This window comes from Pantherophis guttatus, chromosome 3 (genome assembly GCF_059756535.1).
Source record: "Pantherophis guttatus breed Tessera chromosome 3, ASM5975653v1, whole genome shotgun sequence".
NCBI classification, from domain to species: Eukaryota; Metazoa; Chordata; class Lepidosauria; order Squamata; family Colubridae; genus Pantherophis; species Pantherophis guttatus.
In genome coordinates, this window is record NC_142065.1 from 153,299,519 (window position 1) to 153,322,648 (window position 23,130).

The 23,130-nt window shown below is 38.4% G+C and overlaps 1 protein-coding gene across 2 annotated transcripts in view; it reads left to right on the forward strand.

The window, feature by feature from the left end:
- The window catches only part of PARD6G (par-6 family cell polarity regulator gamma), an 85,357-nt gene extending 62,286 nt beyond the window's left edge, over positions 1-23,071 (forward strand). For both annotated transcript variants that reach the window (XM_034429301.3, XM_034429302.3), the window contains one exon: positions 21,066-23,071. In XM_034429301.3, coding sequence (XP_034285192.1) covers positions 21,066-21,925 — 860 coding nt within the window. In that variant the 3' untranslated portion in view covers positions 21,926-23,071. The remainder of the gene's footprint in view (positions 1-21,065) is intronic.
- Positions 23,072-23,130: the final 59 nt, after the last annotated feature.

The following is a 23,130-nucleotide window of genomic DNA, read 5'->3' on the forward strand; positions in this document are numbered from 1 at the left end:
TCTGTTTTCACCTGCAATGGCCTCCTGTAACCCTCTGCCAGCGAAAATGGACCCCAAGCTCTGTTTTCACTTGCAGAAGCACCGCGGACCAGTCCTTCAATATTTCCAGGGTGACCCCGCGGGCCAGGTCTAAGCACCCCATGGGGCGGATCCAGACCCCGGGTCTTGAGTTTGACACCCCTGATGTAAAAAAATCGGATTTTGGAAAAATTACAGCATGTGCACCAACTTTTTTCTAAAGTCTTATTTTAACTTCTCAAAGTTGAATACAGTACTGAAGATTTGATTTCCAAAGCAAGATATGAATTACTTGGCATTTACTTTCAGTGTCTTCACTGAGATTTCAAGGACTGTTAATGCAAAGGAAGTTCTTCCAATTCATTCCTTTATTCGTCATTTTAATTGATGCTTTAGTTCTGGAAGCTAAATTTTAAAAATTGGACCGATCTTTTAATAGGAAGTTGGAAAACAACCACTTTTTCTTACTTCTACTTAGGACCGTTTGGGACATTCTCCTAGTATCTATGATGCCTTTAAAAGTGAGAGAAAGCCCTAATTTTATAACTGAAATTTATATACAGCTGGAACTGAATTGCAGTTCAGGGAGATTTTTGGACTGTGAAAGATAAAATTGCTGAAGTTGTCAGTCAGCAATTCCTGTGTGTTTGGTAAAGATGTGGCACTGAGGATGATCCTCAACTGGACTCACTGGAACTAGATAATCCCTGGACCTTTGCAACTTGAGTTTCTTACCCAAATACTAAGCCTGCCTTTCCACCCCAGCTTTTGGCACCGAAAAGTTCAATTTCCTTAACTTGAACCTTTCATCTTTCCTAAGCCTGTAACTTTAGCTTGCAAACCACAATGACAGTCTTGCATGCTTTGGTATTCACTTTACATAAGGCTGAGGAGCTGAAAGCTGATCCACCGGAGAGGCGAATGGAGTTTAATTGTACTAACATATGTTGCTATTTTTCTCTTATGGTTTATTATGTGGCCTAGCAGGATGCAGCTTCGTTCAGTGATTGAATCTGGGCCTTGCCTGCAGCTGTTTGGGGGACCTGCAGAATGAGTTTGCTCCAGTGAGATGCAGTGGCTACAGTACTCGTGTTATGCTGAATTCAGCTGAAAAATAGATGAAAATAAGACACCTGCAACTCTATCCTCATAAAACCTTGACGAGGCATTAAAATTAATTACAGAAACTTTCATTTTATTTGGATGTAGGTAGTCCTCAACAGCTGTGTCCAAAAATCTGTTGCTAAGAAAGAACACTTGTTAAGTGAGTTTTGCCCCATTTTAAGACCTTTCTTGACATAGTTATTAAGTAAATCCCTGTACTGTAGTTGTTAGTAACATGGTTGTTAAGTGAATCTGGGTTTCCCATTGACTTTGCTTGTCAGAAGGTCACAAAAAGGGATCACGTGACCCTGGGACACTGCAGCTGTCATAAATATGAGGCAGTTGCCAAGTGGCTGAATTTTGATCACATGACTGTGGGGATGCTGCAGTGGTCGTAAGTGTGAAAATCAGTCCTAATTTCCTTTTTTCAGTGTGGTTGTAACTTCGAACAGTCACTAAACAAATGGTTGTAAGACAAGGACTACCTGTAAAGTAAGACACTCATGGCCCCAAAGTTGTGGAACTTTCTCCTTTGATGTGTTTTGTATTTTTCTTTTTTTCGTGTGGGGTGGGGAGAGGTAATCATTAGATAGGTTTTCTATTAAAAAAACAAGCTATTTAAATGGAGAAGGTAGATGGGATTTTAAACTGGAATAGTTTTCAACCCAGCAGTCTGAACAAATTTTGAAGTATTCTCCATGCTGCTCTTTTTGCAGTCATAATTCCCGGTGCTGATGCAGTATGACTGTGTTATTATAGCAACTATACATTGCCTTGGATAAGCTTTTCTTTTGAAAGGCGGCATTGAATTCTTGAAATTAATTAATAATGATTGGAGAGGGAACAACCATCCAGTGGAGAATGCAGCTTTTGTACTTGCTCTATTGTTCCACTTTTTTCCCAGGGAAAAAACAGTTGCATATGGGAATTTCAGCTTAGCAAGAGATACTCCAAATTTCTTCTTTTTATCTCTAAGTTTTGTGGTGCACTTTCATTCTGTTACTGCATTCTGGGCATTGATCTTGTTCCAGAATAGCAGGGTCTGCTTTGGGAAAACTAGCATTTGAGCCCAAAATTTCTATTGCTAAGAAAGGCAGTTATTAAGTGAATTTCAACCCATTTTGCGACTCTCCCCCCCCCCCACAGTTGTTAAGCGAATTGCTTGGCTGTTAATTGAAGCAGGCAGTCATTAAGTAAATCTGGCTTCCCCCATTGACTTTGCTTATTGAAAGCCAGTAGGAAAGATTACAAATGGTGATCACATTACCCCAGGGACAGTGCAATTTTGTGCAAAATTCAGTGCCTGAATTTTGATCATGTGACCATTATTATTTAGTGCAGGATGAGAACATGATAGAAGTAAACATATACACACACAATTCACATAATTATATACAAAACTTCTATGTGGGCATAGCAGTGGCCCCATAACTGTAACCATGGCGATGCTGCAGTGGTCATAAGTGTGAAAACAGTCATAAGCAGAGGTGGTATTCAGGCGGTTCAGACCCGTTCACACGAACCGGTAGCGGAAATCACGGGTGGACCCGCCCACCCACCCTGCTTCTTTGCCTATCCCGGGGTGGACAAATGTGGCTCTTTTACAACCTGTGGACTTCAACTCCCAGAATTCCTGAGACAGCCAAGCTTGAGGACTACCTATAATCAAAAGTCCTGGTGCTGGAACCATCATTCACACCAGAACCAGAGTTTGATTCTTTTGACTGGGCCAGGAATATTGGTTGTTGCAGTCCCAATATCTCTGGAAGACACTAGGTAGGAAAATATATTTTGATATCCCACGATTATATGTTTACTTTGCTAGTGGGCTTTGCTAAGTTAATTTTGCTGCGTGTTTTCCTAGACAACTACTAATTTGATTCTTTCTCTCTCATAAAGTAGGTCTTCATAAAATCTATTTTATGAAAAGTTACCTTTTGAGCCTCAACAACTCACCTGAGGTTATGAAACTTCCTACAACCTCTTCCTGTATATATACACTCTCTATTCAGGAGAGCCTCCCAAAACTATGAAATGCCCCCCAAGGAAGCATTTGCCTCTCATATCAGCTAGTTGTTGAGTCTGACTGCTCTTCTATCCACCAAAGGAAACGTGTGGGGTTTGTTTCTCCTGAAGATCCACATGGGTTGGCCATTAAGTCAAATGCAGCACATTCCCACATGGGACATAATTGGCCCAGGGTGCCTCATAGCATAATTATGTACTTGTCTATAGTATCTTGGGTGCTACAAGAATTAGTGATATCCTTGTTTAGCCCTAGTTTGATTTGTTTAGATTATCCCACTGGAAAAAATCAGTATGGGTGGGTTCATACCTGCTTTCCTTCAGAAGGTTGCTTACTTGTAAAAACGACATTTTGGTGTCTGTACACCTGCTAAATAAATGTCCAATGTTTTTTGTGCTCCACTGGAGTTTTTTGCCCTCATTGGTGGCAACAATGACCTTTTCTTCTTTCCATAGGCCATATTTTCTCTGAGATCCACTGCCATAGGACAGGATTGTTAATGGGAAACATTTAAAAAATGTTTTTGGCCCAATGTGATGATTACAAAAAAAAAGTTTAAAACAAAAGACCCATTTGTGAATTTGGAGTTTTTCCTCATAGAAGGAAGCAAAAAATCCCTGCATTAGGCAAATGAAAACAAATCACACTCAAGCAGGATCATTGTTTCCAAAGCTTTTCTGGAAACTAGAAAAGCATTTTAAAAATGTTGTATGTGAAAAAGACATAAATTATTTAAAAGCTGTTTTTAGGCAAATAGTTTTATTGAATAGTTCTGTTTATGTATGAGCCATGTAAGGATCCAGTATCTCCTTTGAAGCTGTTGTGCCAATCTTCCTCCTACCTTTTCAGAACAAAACTTCTTAAATGTTGCAGCTGCAAAACAGCTTATTCTTAAACTGAAATTTGTGTACATGCAGATACTCTGACTCAATTTTGGTTGAAGATTGATTGTAATGGTATGGAGAACTCTGAAAGTTTTATTTTGTTCTAGTTGGAAAAAGAATATGTAGATCTTTAATATCTGCAATCTCAATTATCACATACGTTATTTGTATTAAGCCATATTTCTGTTTGCTGCAAAGTGTTTTTTTAAATGTCTTTTTAAATATAAAGCCAATAAATTATCTCAGTCATTATTATTTAAAACACTGGTTGTTCAAACATGGCAACTCCCAGAATTCCCCAGTCAGCTGCTCCTACATTTTAAAGTTGCCAAGTTTGAAAAATTGTCATTTAAAGTAAGGTTACAGGTAATATTGATCCCACTCTTCTCAATAAACCTTGCTATTTTATTTTATTTTTTTAATCAATTTAGCATGCTTAACATTCTCCGTTCTCACTCGGAGCCTTTTTTTGTATTGATTTTTCGGTTTGCATTTAGCTTCTATATTACGACAACTTTGTTCAGACAAACCTTTTAAGTATTCTGGATCCTGAAGCCTGCCCAGGCACTCAGATGGCATCTTTGGCAGAAGAGTCCTGTTCTTATGCTCACCTGGAGGGGCAAATGTATGGGCATGCTCAGTGCTCAGAATTTCAATTGCCAGTGGCAATTGAACACGCCATATATTTTTTCTCTCCAGGGAAAAAAATCTTCTACTTGCTTGATAAAGAGGGGAAAATAGAATTTCTTTCTCTCCCTCCCTCCCTCCCTCTCCCTCTCTTCCTCCATCCATCTATCCACCCACCCACCCACCTATCTATATCTATATCTATATCTATATATCTATATCTATATCTATATCTATATCTCTCTGTGCCTGTGTATGTATGTGATTTTCCTTCATTCTTTGAATAGCCCAGGGAGAGAAGTAGATGATTAAATAAATGGTTATAAAAGTACTATCATCTTGAAAACTAGAAGCCAAAATAATTTTTACGTACTGCCTTACTTAGTCTACCAGGCTCGTCTAAACCAAGGGTGGCCAGGGCATGCCAAGGCATGGCTGAAAACACTGTCTCAGGTTTGGCTGTTGCTCACATAAAGAGCTAGATGAAAAATTCAGTGTTAGCAAAATGAGCTATAGATTTGCTGTAGATGGAGCAATAGTGCCTCCCGAAGTATGTAACTAAGATGTTTTGTGGGCATTTTCTTTCATTTGTAGACCCTCTTTGAGTGAGGGAGGGAAGATAGTCCAGGCATCATTGCAGCAATCAAAGAGATGTGAAGTTCATTCCAATTTCTTCTTCACTTTTGAAGAAGGAATAGCTTCATGCTTCTTTTGTTGCTCTTTGACCGTTTGCTTCATTTCCTGTCTTTCCTACTACAGCTGGTATCCTTTCTCCCTGTTACTTGACCAGTCCAAGACAGCTATTAATTTGATATTTTTCTCCTATCTATTCATCTAGAGAATCGGCCAAACACTCAGGTGAGAAGATAGCAGTTTAAATTTCTATTTGGCTATGAAATTCACTTGAATGCCCTGAGCTTGGTCATAATTTTTCCAATGTAGTCAGCCTCACAGGATTGTTGGGAGATATTCATGTCAGAAATATATATGCTCTGGTGAATTATTTCAAAGAAGGATAAGGCATTCAGCTCAAGAAATCGTTTTTTGGGCTAATAGCTTTTTATGCTAAATGGTTACCAAACAGGATTTCGGCAAAACAACAACAGCCTTGTGAAATACAGGTTCAAGGAGACATGTACAAAGTCAGCACAAACATATATCGTTTGTTTAGAAGTTTTGAAAACCATTTACAGATGTTCCTTTTAAGACTTTTGCTCGGATGGAATCTGATACTGTCTTTCTGTTCATAGAAAGTGCTATATCTAGCAGTTTTTCATGGATGGAAAGGAGCCTTCCAGCAAATAGACTTTTTCTTAAGCAATCAGCCATTCTACCGCATGCTTTGGAGGCTTTTTTTTCTTTTTAAGACATAGAGGTTTTCAAAAGGAAGGCAAATTTGAAGACTTGCTTACTCCCTCAGACTTCCTCAGACTTTTCATGATTGGGAAACTTTAAAAATAACCTTCAGTGAATGCTGTAGAAAGTAAACTCTCCTTTGTGATGAGCTGGAGTGCTGGTGTCTAAGTTTGGTTGGCAACAAGAAGGAAATTGCTTGCCATTACATTCTTTCAAGGTCCAACCCTATTTATATGAGTCCAAGAATACTTTGACTTTGTCTTTGACTTAGAACCATTTGATTAGTGACCATTCAAAGGACACTGTAAAAAATGGCTTATAACTGTTTTTCACACAATTGCAGCACAATCACAATTCAGACTCTTGACGATTGGTTCATATTTATGACAATTGCAGTGTCCCAGGATCATGTGATCACATTTTGCAACAGGCAAAGGCAATGGGCAAACCAGGTTCACTTAACAACCATGTTACTAATTTAACAACGGCAGTGATTCATTTAATTACTAGGGTGTGCATAAAATAGGGGCAGAACTCGCTTAGCAACAGAAATTTGGGGTTCAATTGCGGTTGTACGTCGAGGACTGCCTGAAGTCTGTTCATTCAAATGATCACAAATATTATATAAGCAACAGCAGAATTATTTAGGCTTAGCAAAATGAAATGGGCTTGAAAACAGGGCAGTTTGGCAGGCATTGACGCTAAGGCTGTACTATAGGAGCCTCAACAGCAGTTCTGTGCCTGGGACATAGTTATAGGTGGTGCTGTAAATTTGCAGAAAGTTGGCAGGTGATCTCAGAAACGCATTTATGATAAACTGACAAGCGGTATGCATTGAGATCAGTTATCCAGGATGAAACTTGAGCTATGCTGTTCCTCACTGGGTTTTTGGCTTTTCTGTGCTTTGAGGGGCATGGTTGGCCAAGGGAGCCTTGAGTTGTTTCCATGGATATTCTCTTTTCCATTTCTTTTCATGGAAATGACTTGGATAAATATGCTATTGCCCAAGTATATGATTTAGCCCGAGCCCCTTCCGCAGTACATTTTGCCCTCATTTAACCTGGTTGAAAATCCCTGCATTGGAAAGACTCTCAGTTTTGAAAAGCATTTAAAAGTCATGATTTTCCAGGTATTAAAGCCACTAGCGAATGGAATGCCATCATTTGTGAGACCAGAAAGTCAGTTTCCACTGTAAAAATTCCTACTGACAAAATCACATTCCTTTTCTAAAACCAGTTCCAGCTGACTCACATTTCCTCCTGTGCTAAATGTCTGTCTACCTTGGGTAATAATCTCTAATAGTTGGCCATTGCATTTTCATTAGTTGTTAGCTGCATTCCATAATTGCGCTTAATGTTATGAGACAGATATCTTCAGTGTTGTTTATCCAGTTATTTAACTTGGTCAGTTCTCTGACAACCTGGTAGTTCTATTAGGAAATCTCTAACCAGGTGCATTTTCAACAGTAATAACAAACATAAATGTTTTCTTTCTCTCCATTATCAGCACAGCTATTTAATCAGGGAGTTTCTCCAGCATGGCTATATGACTAGACAAGCTGTGACTATGTAATAGGACTGCAGCATTTCAGATTTGATCTCTGAAAGGTGCTTCAGAGCACCCAGAAGTATGAAGGTAATCTCTTGGCAGTCCTGTCAAACACTGACACCTTTTCTGGGATCTGAGGGGGGAAAAAACCCAGCTGCTTTCAGATGTTGCAAACAGATGCCAGCTCCCTGCTCCAAAGAATCTCTGGGAGATTCAATCTAAATCTTTGCTCAGCCGTGCTCTATTGATTTTATCATTTCTAGCGACATTATTATTCAAGACTTTAATTACTTTGTCTAAGAAGGCGGTAAGATAGGTGTTGGCAGTGAGGAAAATCAGTAGGACACCTGGTATATAGGAGATGTGAAAAAGAGATAAATATCTTGCAGAACCCCCTTTTGTACTCATTTAATAAAAGTCACACAACCAAATCCTATAATCATATGGCTACGCTTATCTTGTCTCATAATTGTCCAATGTTATTACTAGCAGTGTGTCAGTGCAGCTTCCTGTTTAGAAATAGAACATGCCTCTCCTCCATACAGTATGTTGAAAAGGAATCTGACTTTCCAGAGACTGAACCAGGAAATAGTACTGTTGGTTCTTGGGTTTCATTCACATTTTAATTACATGGAGGGAAGGCTTGATCTGTATTGCAGGGACCCCCATAACTGTGAAGCTACCGCTTGATATGAACTTCTGTGCAACTTCTTGTAAGTACCAGATTGGATTGTCTATATTAGAGGTGTCAAACTCGCAGCGTCGTCGTGGCATCATGTGACATATCACGACTTTCCCCCCCTTTGCTAAACCATTCATGGGCGTGGCCAATGCATGACACATTTGGCCTACGGACTGCGCATTTGACAGCCCTGGTCTATATGTTAAGCAACAATAAGAGGAACTTTGTTTTATTATTATTATTATTATTATTTATTTATTTATTTATTTATTATTTATTATTTATTTATTATTTATTTATTGAATTTATATACCACCCTACTCCCAAAGGATTCAGGGTGGTGAACAGCCAAAAGATAAAATACATATAATACAAATGTTAAAAAACCATTAAAATACAATTTAAATAATTTGGCCCAGAAAACAAAATTTAAAAACCCCAATTTTATAAGACAAATTTAAAATTTAAAAAATTTAAAAACAGTTTAAAAAAGAGGTTAGGCCAGGCCGGCCTGCTGGAATAGGAATGTTTTGAGGGAACGGCGGAAAGCGTGCAGATCAGTGATCCTCCGTATCTCCAGGGGAGCTCGTTCCAGATGGCAGGTGCTCCCACAGAGAAGGCTCTCCCCCTGGGGGCTGCCAGTCAACACTGTTTGATCGATGACACCCTAAGAAGCCCCTCTCTATGGGAGCGTACTGGTCGGTGAGAGGCTACTGGTGGCTTTTTTTTGTACCTTATTCAGATGATGTACACATAGGCATCCACATACCTCGACTTACGACCATAATGGAGCCCAACATTTCTGTTGCTAAGCGAGACAGTTAAGTGAGTTTTGCCCCATTTTATGACCTTTCTTGCCACGGTTGTTAAGTGAATCCCTGCAGTTGCTTAAGTTAGGTGCACTGTTGTTAAGTGAATCTGATTTCCCCATTGACTTTGCTGTAATGGTTGTAAGTTTGAAAAAAAGAGTCGTAAGTCACTTTTTTCAGTGTAACTTTGGTCACTAAAAGAGCTATTGTAAGTCGAGGACTACCTGTACTGTAGCAACAGGAGAGTGGGATCAGTCTGAACTACACAATGAGCAGGTTGTGTTTAGTTAGGCTCCAAAAGGTTTGCCAGCCTTATCTTCAGCTGATCTGGTATTTATTTATTGGTTCGATTTATATGCCACCCTTCTCCGGAGACTTAGGGCGGCTTACAATGCGTTAAGCAATAGCCTTCATACTTTTGTATATACCTGCTTAGTAGGGCTTTTGGGGCCCCCCTAAGTGGTGTTCTTTTTTTATATATATACAAAGTCAGCTTATTGCCCCACAATCCAGTCCTCATTTTACCTACCTCGAAAGGATGGAAGGCTAAGTCAACCTTGAGCCTGGTGAGATTTGAACTTGCAGTAATTGCAGGCAGCTGGTACTATTTAACAGCACTTTAGTCTGCTGCACCACCAAGGCTCTTAAATGTTTTGCCTTTTAATAGCGTATAGGTATGTTTTGCCTTTTAATAGAAGCTCTCCCAATTTCTCCATTTTCCTCAAAGTTATGGGACCTCTTTGGGATATACGTGTGTATTATATGCCCCAAGTCCACATTGGAGCCTGCTAATGTTGAGTGATATCACGAAACTCATCCAAAGTTGTCACTTCTATATCATTTTATGTGTATCAGAAGAGGCAATCATATTCATTACAGATTTACATTGGATTATTGAAAAACTAATTGTGATTTAATTGCTTTGAAGGCCCCGCCACAGAATTTGGGGAATGCAGCCTCCCCACCTACATTTAGGTCTGATATCACCTTTACCCCACCTCTTCCCCCAAAATAGTTGTCCATGATTTTATCATGAAAGTGAGAGCTTTACTTGACCCAAAGTTGCAGAAGAGACTGCAGGATCTGCTGTGCTTAAGGACCATCGCTTCTGGAGAAGAAATGGCTGCCTCTGCACAAATGCCATGGATCTGCACTCTTTCCCACTTTCTCAGTTTGAAAATATGATGATGATTTTTTGTTATTTGGACAGCACTGAATTAAAAAGGTTAGAACGTACTGATAAAAAGAGTTGTCAAGAGATCTCCCTGCCTCTTCTTAGCATGTTTTTATAAAAGTAAACAAGATTTAAAACTGCTTTCCTATACACCCAATATTCCTTTGGAGAAATACATTTCTGGATGCATGCAACAACAACAAAATACTGCCCTGATTTATGTCATTTTTTTCAAGTCACTGTTTTGCATTATACCCAAGCAATCCCATTATTGTTTATTGTAACTCTTATACCGTAGAGAACAGGGAGAATTTAAGTAAAGAGTTCTAAATGTTATTTTCCCTGCATTGGTTCAGATGTTATGTCACCTAGATCAATTTTATGTTGGGAAGAAATAGTTACAAGCTTCGAAAACTAAACATTTCCCTACAGTTATATTCCACTTAGGAATAGTCATATAATGTAATGACAGTTTTAATTATTTTCTCTATTAAACTTCAGGATCAGAGACATGCAGGGAATAAGTTATGCATAGTTGTTTTTTTATTCACTCTTTGAGAGTCCAAAAAGACTTTTACATGTTGATACTTTATACATATCCTCCTGCAGCAGAACTTTAGTCTTCATGTTGCTTATTTTAAGCTTTTAATCGTTATAGCAACGAATGGCCCCTGTGGTAAATGGTTGATTGAGGAACAGAAGCAAATAATATGAATGCTAGTTTCTTTGGACCCTTTTATCAACATTTAGAAAGCCCTTGGTTTGCAGGGAAAGATGGAGCATCTTTTTCTTTCTAAATAGTCCTCATGAAAATATGTTTATTTTCCCTTTCTTGTCATATTTCCCAAAGAAAGATCTTTCTCATAGTGTTCAGTTCAATCTGTTTTTCTGCTACCAAAACTTTTATTTGGGAGCAAGCTGAGGATCAGTATTAACAATAACTTGGTCCAAAACTGTGGAATGTAGAAGAATGAATGTCGAATGTTCAGTTCCTTTAAAATGATAAGCTACAATGTTATTGAGGATTTTTTTGGGTAGTATTTGTGTTAATCTTATGGAGAACCAGCAGAGCCTGTAATCATCTCCCTTGATAGCCAACAGGATTACTATTCCATTTAGATTTTAAAATATAGTGGTACCTTCGTGCTCAACTGCTTTGAAACTCATTGAATTTGGTACTCAACGCATTGTGACATGACAGTTTTGTCCTGATACTCATCGTTTGTTTGATATTTGACGCACAAGCTAGAACTTGTTGATGTCGGCTGTACATTATTCCTTATGGGAAAAATTTATTTGGTATTCCTTGTTTTTGATGCTAATCATGCCTCCCAGAACCAATTAACGATGAGTATTGAGGTACCATTGTATGTTTTATACCTGAAGATGGAACGGAAATTTTGAGACAAATACAAAATACTTATTTCAAATTGGGAAGATTATCTTTACAGTATTTTCAAAAATTCCTTGGAGCCCCATGGGATTTCTTAAAAAATGAAAAGGAGGGCCTGCAGCCAATGCTTTGCTTGGAAATGTACTTTCTGCTTTTTCAAAAAAAACCAAAGATAAACAGCCATTGCAAGAGGATGGCTTAAAAGGCTAACAGGTAGTATTTTGGTAGAAAGATGCTGTACAAGTTGTGATGCCCTCTGTGACAATCATTTATGAATGAAGAAGTCCAAGCAACAGCCAACACATTCTCAAAATTCTCAGTATACCTCCAGAAACATCCTCCAACTCAACTATTATGGCTTAGCATTATGTAGACATCAGGCCAGTGATAAGCTGGTGATTAGCTTGCTAAGACCAAAACAGTACTTCTGTTAGGAATAGAACAGAACAGAACAGAACAGAACAGAACAGAATTCAATTCTTTATTGGCCAAGTGTGATTGGACACACAAGGAATTTGTTTCTGGTGCATATGTTCGCAGTGTACATAAAAAGAGAAGATACACTCGTCAAGAATCACAAGGCACAACACTCAGTGACAGTTATACGGTACAATAAGCAATCAAATCACACTAGGAAACAATATCAATATAAATCGCAAGGATACAAGCAACAAAGTTACAGCCAGGCAGTCACAAGTGGGAGGAGATGGGCAACAGGAACGATGAGAAGACCAATTACAATAGTAATGCAGCCTAATGTGAATAGTTTGAACTTTGACAGTGTTGAGGGAATTATTTGTTTAGCAGAGCGATGAATAAAAGCATATATGAATAAAAGCATATATTTTATGTATTTTAAAAAATCCTGAAAAGACTGCTATAAACCTAAGCAGTAAAACTACAGAGGGAGATATTTTTCTCAGAGGGTACCATGGGAAGCCCCAAAAGATCTAAAATACATTATTTGGCAGGTGCGACACTTCATAAGTTTCTCTTTCTTTCGTTCCACTGCCAATATTTACATCCCTCCTTCTCTTTGGATTCTCCAGAGGTTCACCCAGGGCACCCACCACCCTTCATTCCCCACTCAACACCTTTTCCTTGTTCTTGGTTTCTTGCAGTTCTCGGGGCTCAACTTGGCCTGTCTGAGAAGTGTTCAAGGCTATCAGTTTTTGTCCTCACATGGGATGATGAACTGCCTGCCTCCAAGTGGAGCTTCTGGTTGCCATCTTTGGAGTCTGGCTTCAGGACTGCCCTGGAGTCATGCCCTGTCGTATGCTTTCTCCAAAGCAGCTCTTCTTTTGGGGTGGAGGCAGCCCCTGGGAACTGAGTTGAATGCAGCAGCGATGCTGGTGGACTGAATGCCTGATTCCATCAGGACGCAACTGATAAACAAGGGACCCAGCCTACTTGGGAGTGAAATGGATGTTTTTCCTCCCAACAACATACAGGTGAATGCGTTGGCTTGCCAGTCCGGAAAAAAAGCTTGGCATCCTGGAGAGCAACTGTGTAAAACTGATTAAAACGAAGGCGCAGCTGCGTCCTGATGCATTTGATCTCCTGACTTGCTAAGTTTGATACTGAGCACTGCTCAGGCACTTCCCTGAACTCATAAAAATGCTAGACTTTTTAGGATGTTTTTTTTTTTAAGTACTGTATTCTTTCATTGGATAAAGCGATAGTTTTCCCAGCAAGCCATGATTTTGCTGGCTATGTTCCCAAGAGGCAGGAATGCTTCCTGCACAGCTCTCAATAGCAAGCCCATAATTCTCCTGAGAGCTTCCAGGAGTGTCCAAGGATGGGTTGACTCGTCTGTTCCTGCAGAGACCATAATTCCATAACAGCCGAGCTCCATGATATTGCTATATCATGACATTGTCTCTATGTGTTACTACAATAACCATCCTCCCCAGCCAGCATGCACAGTGGCTTCCTGGATGTCTGATATGGAAATGGATCCACACACTTGGAGGGTATTAGTTAGAAGGACGCTGGCTAGACATAACAGCATACTTTCTGAAGGATAACACTAGATCACTTTTTCCCCACACACATTTCAATCCAAGATCAAACTGAGATGTTTGACAAGCCACATGTTCCTTGCATGAATGACTGCTTACACACAACCAGTTGTTAGTAAACTGCTTGTATCAAGGCACAGAGATTTGATTATTATTTATTTAGGCTAGATAAAATGTAACTTTTGCACAATAAAATAAAAATACTTTGAGGATAAAGTTGTGGTATTTTATATCCTGCTTTTTCTCCAGAAGCTAAAATCTGTTTGCAGGATGGATTCTTTTCATTTTATTCCTTCAACTATCCTGTGAGATAGATTGGATCGAGAGTGGTTGGTTCAGAGCACCCAGTGAGTTTCAATAGTGAAAGTTAATCTGAACCTAGGGTGTGTACCGTATTTACTTGATTTTTATTCCATCTTTATTATTTTTATAAATAACTCAAGGTAGCCAACATACATAATACTCCTTCCACCTCATGTTTTTTTCACAACAGCCCTGTGAGGTGGGTTGGGCTCGGAGAGAGTGACTGGCCTAAAGTCATCCAGCTGATGTTCATGTCTAGGACAGGATTATTAGACTTCAGTCTCCTGATCAAACTTCTTACCTGCTATACCCACAGGATGTGCTCTATTAATTGTTTTAGGAGATGATAGTATTAATTTTCCAATTAATTGCCCCATTTTACCACAGTGCAAACATAAATTCAAAAAGCCCCCAATATATGAATTTTCAGCTTCATTTAAGAAGAAATGAGTAGGGTTGTATTGTTCCTTAGTTAATTCAGTTTGTTTTCAGAATCATTTGCTATCGTCCCCTTAACAGAGGTTAACAGAGGAGTACAAGGATGCATTGAGAAATATTTCAAACATCTGTAGATAACAAGATGAAGTGGATATTTGGAAGTCTTCCGATGTCAGTTCAGTTCCTTAAACTTTAGTTTTGCTTTCCTCGTCCTTTGAACAGAGTTATGGATTTCCCTTGCTGTATCATGCTTATTTTGGCTGTACTTCCACTATAAAGATAACGAGAACTCTGTCAGAAAAGGAAATAGAATGGTTACTCTCAAGCTTTGTGTTCAGCTGATAGGAAAAAGAAATAGTCATGGATGCAATTTTTTCCTGGAAGACTCACTGGTTTGCCATTCGCTGACCTGATTAAAATTGACTGTGACTGTTTTGTAGTGGTCAAGATAATGAAGAAAAAAAGTGATGTTGAAGACCTTCCCTTGAAAAAGGAAAGACTACCTATCTTGAATATTATCTTTGTAGCACTTTAGGTCTTTTTCTTTTGACGGGGTGTGGAGGTAGGAAATATCAAAGTAGAGGCAGGACTATGGGGCACACAGTAAGAAATATACACAGGTTGTACAAGTACAGATAGTCCTTGATTTACAACAGTATGCTTAGTGACCATACAAAGTTATAACAGCACTGAAAAAGGTGACTTATAACCAACCAGTTTCACATACAATCTTGTTTAGAAGGTTTGTACTGATTTGGTAATATAATAATTCTGCATTTGTATGAGTTATAAAAAGCAGATGTTGCCTTGAAAGGTAGACTCACCAGTTAAAACCTTGGGACAGAAATTCACATGTTAATCCTTTTGGAAAATCTCTTTTCAGCTTCAAAACATCCTCCTTGACAAGTTACCTTTAAATAATCCTTTAAGAGGCAGCAAGCGATGAGCAAAGGTTAAAGTACAGGAAGTTTTGGAGTCTGTATTGGTAGATTCAAGGGTAAGGATAAAATAAAATATAGAGAAGGCCAAGGAAGGGCAAATTTGAGTTAGTGCAAGGAGTAATCCCAAAGTCAATATAAAGTCTTAATAATTAGTCCAAGGTGAACGACCTGAGATTATTGAGCCATGTTTACTCCAAAAATTTTAATTGCCACCCACAAAGCCCCTTGATAATTAGTTGATAATATAGTAAAATGCTTAATGCAAGAGATGGAGAAAATTAAAGACATGGGGAATAATAATCTTAACATTTTTAATTTTAGTTTTAATTAAAATAAACTAAAATACAGGTTTTGCCCTGTCTTTGGGGTAAAACAGTTCATGGCATTGCACTCAAAGGACTTAATCTTAGGGCTTGGAGCCCCAAATAATGAGATGTTATTGATTGCCATTAGTCTTGTAATAGCCAAGTGTGGAATGATAATTGCCAGAATCCCATAGCCATCATGAACAATAAACTTGAGCATAGATTAAATGATTTGAAAGTGACATGCTAGGAAGTAGCAAGAGAGTGGAGAAATGATAAGAGAACAAAAGAGAGAGAAGAGGTAGCCAGACAATTTGGATCAGTAGGGAGGTACCAACAGGGTACCAACAGGGTAGAGCAGAAGAATTTTAAATTTATAATATTGTTATAGAATAGTCAATAGAACTTGAGAGCAGGTTGGCTATTGAAGATCCAGAGTTATATGAGCATGGGAGATCTAGGAAGAGAAATTGGATGTTACCTGTATACATCACTCAACATTTAATAAGTGGGAAGGAAGGAAAGGCCCACAAACAGATCCCATGGAAGCTCCAAGGGCAAGTAGTGAGGAGTGGAGAAAGCTTCCTCCTGGGGAAAGTATCAGAACTTATCACAGAAATTTAGAGGGTCAGTCTGGGCAGAGATCAAAGGCAGCAGACAGTCAAGGAAACTGAAGTCACAACCGAAGCCTTTGGATTTTAGCAGAGAAAGATTTCCGATGAGATTTAAGTGAAGGTGATTTCAGTGAGACACTAAGGAGAAGAAAAAATCAAGACTGTACAAAAAGGGAGGAAGCACACTAAGGAGCTTGGGTGGTGGTGGTGAAGATAAATGGAAAACCATAAAAAATGAAGATGTGCCCAGAGAAAAATGCTTATGATTAATAGTGAGTGAACCAGCAATTGCAAATTTGGGTGTTTGCTGCTGCTGATTGCCGAGTCAGTTTATTCATTTGTTTAGGATTTGTTGATGATTTCAGTGGAACCTAGCTAAAAGATTGATTTGTGAGAGATTTGCCCTTGTGTTTTCTCCCTCTTCCCTCCTCCCCCAATTTTTTTTGTCATCTTTCCTTTTGTAGGTCAGGATTTCTGAAGAATTCAAAGGCTTCTACATTTATTTATTTTTTTGTTTCAGTTTGGGCCAAGATGGTTCTCTTTTTGCTTTTGGTAAAACTGTTTCTTTTAGAGCTTCTTGGTAAACTTGGTCAGCATAAATAGGCTTGGATGGATGCTACTTTGTGTTCCTTTCTTGCTTATATCTCTGCTGGCCAAAGGAAGCTGCCTAAGTCAAAGTTCACTATATATCTGTTTCCTTTAAACATTTCTGTATCTCTGACTTTCCCATCATTTTATGACAAATGATGGAACAGCTCCCCAGCCAAATGTTATCAGTGTATAAAAACATTGTGTTGATCTCTATGGAACCACCATCAAAATAAGAGGTATTGTTATTTATTTTGATCTTTGCATTCAGGAAATGACAATATGGTGTGGAGGGCATGACATAGTCCTTAAAGACTTGTTTCGTTTTTAAAGCTGTATGAAATAAAAGTTAATCCCCTTATGGAAGCACTTCTGTTTCTGATGTAGTTTCCAATCTATCAACTGACATTGTAGCATTATCAGAGGAAATAATCTACCAGGAGTGTGCCTGGACTGAAAACACCAGGTCCAAAACAAATTCTTCCTATATGAGCCTAGCAGTCAGATTTCTCTGTGGAATCTCGCTTGTTTACCTATTCTTATCTGGCCAAGCTTTGGTATTTTGTCTGGCAGGCAATTCCTGTGAAAAGCAGCTGTCCAAGCAAGAAGAGCAGCGCTTCTGGTATTAAAGATCTGTCTGTCTCTGTGTGGGTGTGCATGTATGTCATGTTTTTAAAAAGTCAGCTCTTCTGGAAATATTTTCTCTTTTTTTCTCTCTCTCTTCCTCTTCTCTTTTAAGATCAGACTGTAAAAGTTTACATTCATCTCACAGATTTCAGTATGTACATGTAGGCCAGGGGTGGGCAAATGTGGCCCTTTGACAACCTGTGAACTTCAACTCCCAGAATTCCTGAGACAGCCAAGCTGTCTCAGGAATTCTGGGAGTTGAAGTCCACAGGTTGTCAAAGGGCCACATTTGCCCACCCCTCATGTAGGCCATACGTAAAATGAAAATGGTGCTTAAAGTCACTTTTCTCACATTGGGTTGGAGACATGGTAGATCAGATAGAAAAAGTGAAACAGATATGGAACATTCAGGAACTACAATAAACTTTTAATGTTTTTGAAGATATACTTGCACAACTATTTTCCAGATCTTGTTGGAGTAAAAGATGAAGAAAAAAAAATTGGTGGGATAATCAGAATATAAGATACAAAATGGGAATCAAAATAAATCCTAGTGGTGAAATTCACCCGAACCGATAGTAAAAAAATGCCTAAAAAGTTAAAAAAAAAAAAAAAAGTTCCGACAATAAGCTGAGACAACCTGCGATTGTCGTAATATATATTTTTTTTACTTTTTAAAGCATTTTTAACTACCGGTTCCGGAGAACTGGTAGTTAAAAAATGCTTTAAAAAGTAAAAAAAAAAGTTACGACGATTGCATGTCACTCAGCTGATTGTCGGAACTTTTTTAAAAAACATTTTTTACTACCGGTTCGGCAAAGCAGTAGCATTTTTTACTACCGATTCGGGCAAACTGGCCCAAACTGGTAGCATTTCACCTCTGGCATAAATTCAGAAACATATAGTAAATCCCCAGTTCATACTGTCTCTGATCAGCGGTAAACCCCTCTGGTCCTTGAATGAGCTTAGAAACCCTGTTCAATGCAGAGTTCCAGGGAAGTAAAGGTGGGATTTATCCCTTCACTTTTGACAAATCTTGGGATGTAAACAGTTCATCTAGTCTATATCTGTAACTAATACAAATACTTTAAGATTGTTTTAATTTGAAAGTGTTTTGTTCTCTTCATGTTTAAAAGAATGTCACTGAGATCAGCAAAATCTCATTCAGGAGGCTCAGATGATAAAATATCATCTTTCTAAAAAAATCTTTCTGTTCCAAAAAAAGAAGCATCCTTCACTGGACATTATCAGCAATGCAGGAGCCAAATGGATGTGTCCCTACCTCACAGTTGCTTAACTGGATCTTAAACTCTCAGCAGTTTAGCAAGTAGCAATTCATCAGCCCCACCTTCAGAACAAGTTGCTTTAACTTGTCCTGGTATTCATCTTGGCTTTGGCCTCAAGGAAGCGAAGGTGCAGCAACAGGAAACCTCTGCCATACTTGCCAGGGATCTGCATACATTCTGATGTTAGATTCCTGGGAGGCTGGGAGGGGACCATCTTTCTCAGCTTTGTTCTCGTCAGGAGAGAAAGTTGTGTTGGGCTATTTTCCGCATATGTATATTCAGCCTCTTGCACCTTACAATTGAATATGTAGGTTGCTGCCTCATAACCTAGGCCAAAAAAACAGAATGGCTGGCTGAGGAATTCTGGGAGTTGAAGTCCAGAAGTTTTAAAATTGCCAAATTTGGAGACCCCTGGCCTAGACCAGTTATTGGCTAATTTCCTTCATTTACTCTGTGTGTGTGTGTGTGTATGTGTGTGTGTTTGAAAGAGACTGTTTGAAACTGATGATGAGCACCTCTTCCCTTACTTAATGTGCAAAACTTGAACTTGAGAGCCAAATTTAACCTTTGAGTGAAATATTTAGGGCTGCATTTTAAAAAATGGCGAGCACCCAAATTTTAATTAAAACATTGTTAAATATTAAATACTGTACAGTTAATCTGATTATACATCATGTATTTAATACATTTTCTCAGCCTGTCATGCTAAAGAATTACAATTCTATAGGACTTTTTGGACATGCTTAGGAAAACATCCTCAGTAATAGGACGTTTACCTATAACATCCTTATAGGGTTGCCTTTAAGTTTTGCACCTGTAGTTTGGTTAAAGATGGCTTATTTGATATCTCATTTGCACAAATCCTTTCTGGCTCTTGTTGGTCTTTTTAAACAATTTATGTAAAGCCGCATTAGCTGTAGTTAGTGTTTCTGGCCCTGACAGCTTGCTTGTGGCATGCTAGATCATGAGTTATATGTTTGGGTCTCTCAAGTAATCGTGCATATTGATTTTCTGCCTGATGTTAATGAAGTGCCTACAAAAATAACCCACCTGTGTCTCCTGACACTGGTTCTTTGTTCTCTAGTCTCCAACAATCTTGCTTCTAAACATGAGGAAATTGAAATATTTTCTTCCAGGAGGCCTAAATTGTCTCTGGTTATCTTCGGAGAAAATGTTTGCAAAAGGAATCTCCCCCTCCCCCCCTCCCATTTGAGGTTTAGTTTTGCATCATGGAGTTTGTGGGGGATGAAATTAACATTGTTTTGTTGAGATTGTGGTATTAAGTTGAAATATCAGGCCCGACCGTTGCTTTATCCATCTTCAGTTTGAAGTGCTGATCTGTTGGAGGCCTTTTTTGAAAGTTCTTGGTGACTTACTCATCTGCAACTGCAGGATGATCTGGTGTGGAAAATAAATGGGTTATTTTTGTCTTGAATGAAGGTTTACTTAAAGACAATAGAATAAGGGATGCTTCCTACATTCAACAAATTAAGTTACACATCTTTCCCATATTTACAAGCATCATGTTGCCGGGACTCCTTTAAAATACGCTTTTGTCTGCCTACAGATGCATATTTTATATCTTAAACTACAAGAGTTTTAACACATGCCCTTACAAAAATGCTTATATATTTTAAGTTACACAGTGTTTATTAGAATAATCTATAACTAACAAAGCCATTAGGGATTACATGTGAGTTTGAAATACGGCTTTGTGCTCTTAGAGATGAAATACTAGTACCATAAAAGCAACCTGGAGCTCTGGTGCAATTTGCAAATTCATATATTATTGATTAATCAATGATGACTGGCAGCCAATCAGTCTAGTCCTGTTAATCGGTTACTTTACTACAGTCTTTTAAAAGATAATCTTGTTGTCTTAGCCAGTTGCTTCATTTATGACTTTGAAGGAGCAGTAAACTACCAGACATACATGTGTTGCTGTTATTTCTAGCTCTCTCTTCATAGTGGCCACAAACTGCATTTCATTTTGGGGGTTTTCTTCTAGCAAGAGAGCATTATGTTTGTCATCAAACAAATTGTTTTGGGCTCTTGCTTCATGTTCATCCTAACAAAAGCCTGCTGCTTTTTTCTTTATTCAATCTAGAGTCTAGAGTCTAGACATTTCTTCCAATATTTCAAAATACATGTTTATTAGTAACACAGCCTTTAATTGACAGTCTCTCTCTCTCTCAGCAATGTTTCAACCATATTTAAATGTTGGCATATTATGAAAGCTGGAGATAAGGCTCTTTTTCTTGCAGAAGATGGCCTACAGATTATTTAGTCTGAGGTATTAATTTCTCTCTCTCTCTTTGCAGACGAAGCGGATTATGGAAATTTTGGTTCAAACACCTTAACAAGGAAAAAGAAGGCTCTGGTGACCCTCCGGAATGACAACCTTCGCCGGCGTCCTCATGTTAATATCAGCATGCCTCAAGACTTCAGACCAGTATCTTCCATCATTGATGTGGATATTCTGCCTGAAACTCATAGAAGAGTACGACTGTATCGCCACGGGTGTGAGAAACCACTTGGATTTTATATTCGTGATGGCACCAGTGTAAGAGTGACTCCCCATGGGTTGGAAAAAGTTCCTGGCATTTTCATCTCACGGATGGTTCCTGGGGGGTTAGCTGAGAGTACAGGCTTGCTTGCGGTCAATGATGAAGTCTTGGAAGTGAACGGGATAGAAGTGGCAGGAAAAACCCTTGATCAGGTGACGGATATGATGATTGCCAATAGCCATAATCTTATCATCACAGTCAAGCCAGCAAATCAAAGGAACAATATTATCAGAAGCAGTCGGATGTCTGGGAGCTCTGGTCAGTCTACAGACAGCACTGCCAGCCATCACAGTTTGCCTTCCTCTCATGTCCTGCAGAACTTCCACCCAGACGAAATGGAGAGCGACGAGGATACTGACATCGTAATTGAAGGCTGCCTGGAACCACAGCCCATTCCAAAATCTCACAGTCTTCCTTCCGGTAGTCTTTCCCGAATCAATGGCAACAGTCTTAGTCACAGACTACAGAGAGACCTAGTACTCAACAACAGCTTTGGACGAGAAAGCAATGGCAATATTCACAAAATCCTTAATTCCTTAAAAACTGATCCTCGTCATAGTTTAGTTATTCCCAAAGGAGGCATTGAAGAGGATGGAACTGTGATAACACTTTAGTGGATGCTTTAGTGGATGAGTTTTCTTTCTTTCTGGAAGTGCCTACTGGAACAATTCAATCTACATGCAGAAGAGCGGGAATTATCACTCTCATAAATGTTCTGATGTGTGAGATATGTTACTTTCCAGGAAGGACAATTTTTGTGATTAGACATAAAAGTATTGTCTTGTGTAACCCATGGAAATTGTAAATATGATTTCTGCTTCATCAATTAATCTCAGAGGATAACAATTATGTTATCTTCCAAAAACTTATTTTCTGCCACTAGGTAATTGTTTCCTAGCTTTTTTTACACAGAAAATTGACTATTGGACCTAAATTTGGAAATGCTGCCTTTAAAGAATGGCTTTCTATCTTGACTATAGTTGAGGGCATGCTGTATTTACTCCTTCCCCTCCCCTCCTTTGGGAATGAAATGTTGACCAAATGACTTTGTGTTTGTATATGTCTGTACTGTATGTATAAAATCTTACATGGGTGAGGAATTGCTATTGCTGGAATAATTTCTTTTTAAATCAGCACCCCCTGCTGGTCATTAATAGTTCTGTCTGCATAAACTTGAGTTTTCTGTTTATTTGAAAAAGTTGCAGCATGAATGCTAGTTTATTAATGCACCACAATAACATGGGATGTGCATTATATTTTTATTATTAAAGTATTTATTAGACAAATGCTCCCGTTTTTGTGACCATTGATTTCACCTTCTGATTTGCTGACAGTATTGAATAACTAGAACTTAGAATCCTATTACGTCTATGTTCTAAGGTAACATAAACAATTCCACTAAATTTCTCTTAATAATTTAGAATTAAAATGAATTCACTGAGTCTTTAATAATTAAAATATTAATTTGGGAAAGGGAAACCTATATTGTTTTCTAAACTTGTAGAGCTACTTATCCTCAGAAATCTAAAACACCAGCAGCATTGTAAGACAGTAACAGACAAGCCTAAGAGTCTTGCTCTCAGCTCTGCTTTTCTGTTCTGAAATGCCACAAATTGTTAAAACAGTTTATAGAGAAAATATGATTATATTCCTGAGATGCCTAGAAACAAAATATAATTGTTTTATGGTGTATTTTTCTACTTTTAGCTGTTTTTGTTATTTACTGTATATGATTGTGTATTAAAGTGTTTCCAAACGAATGAGCTTCGTTTATTTAATTTAGAGTCTAGATTTTGTTTACCTTACAGGTAACTTTCAG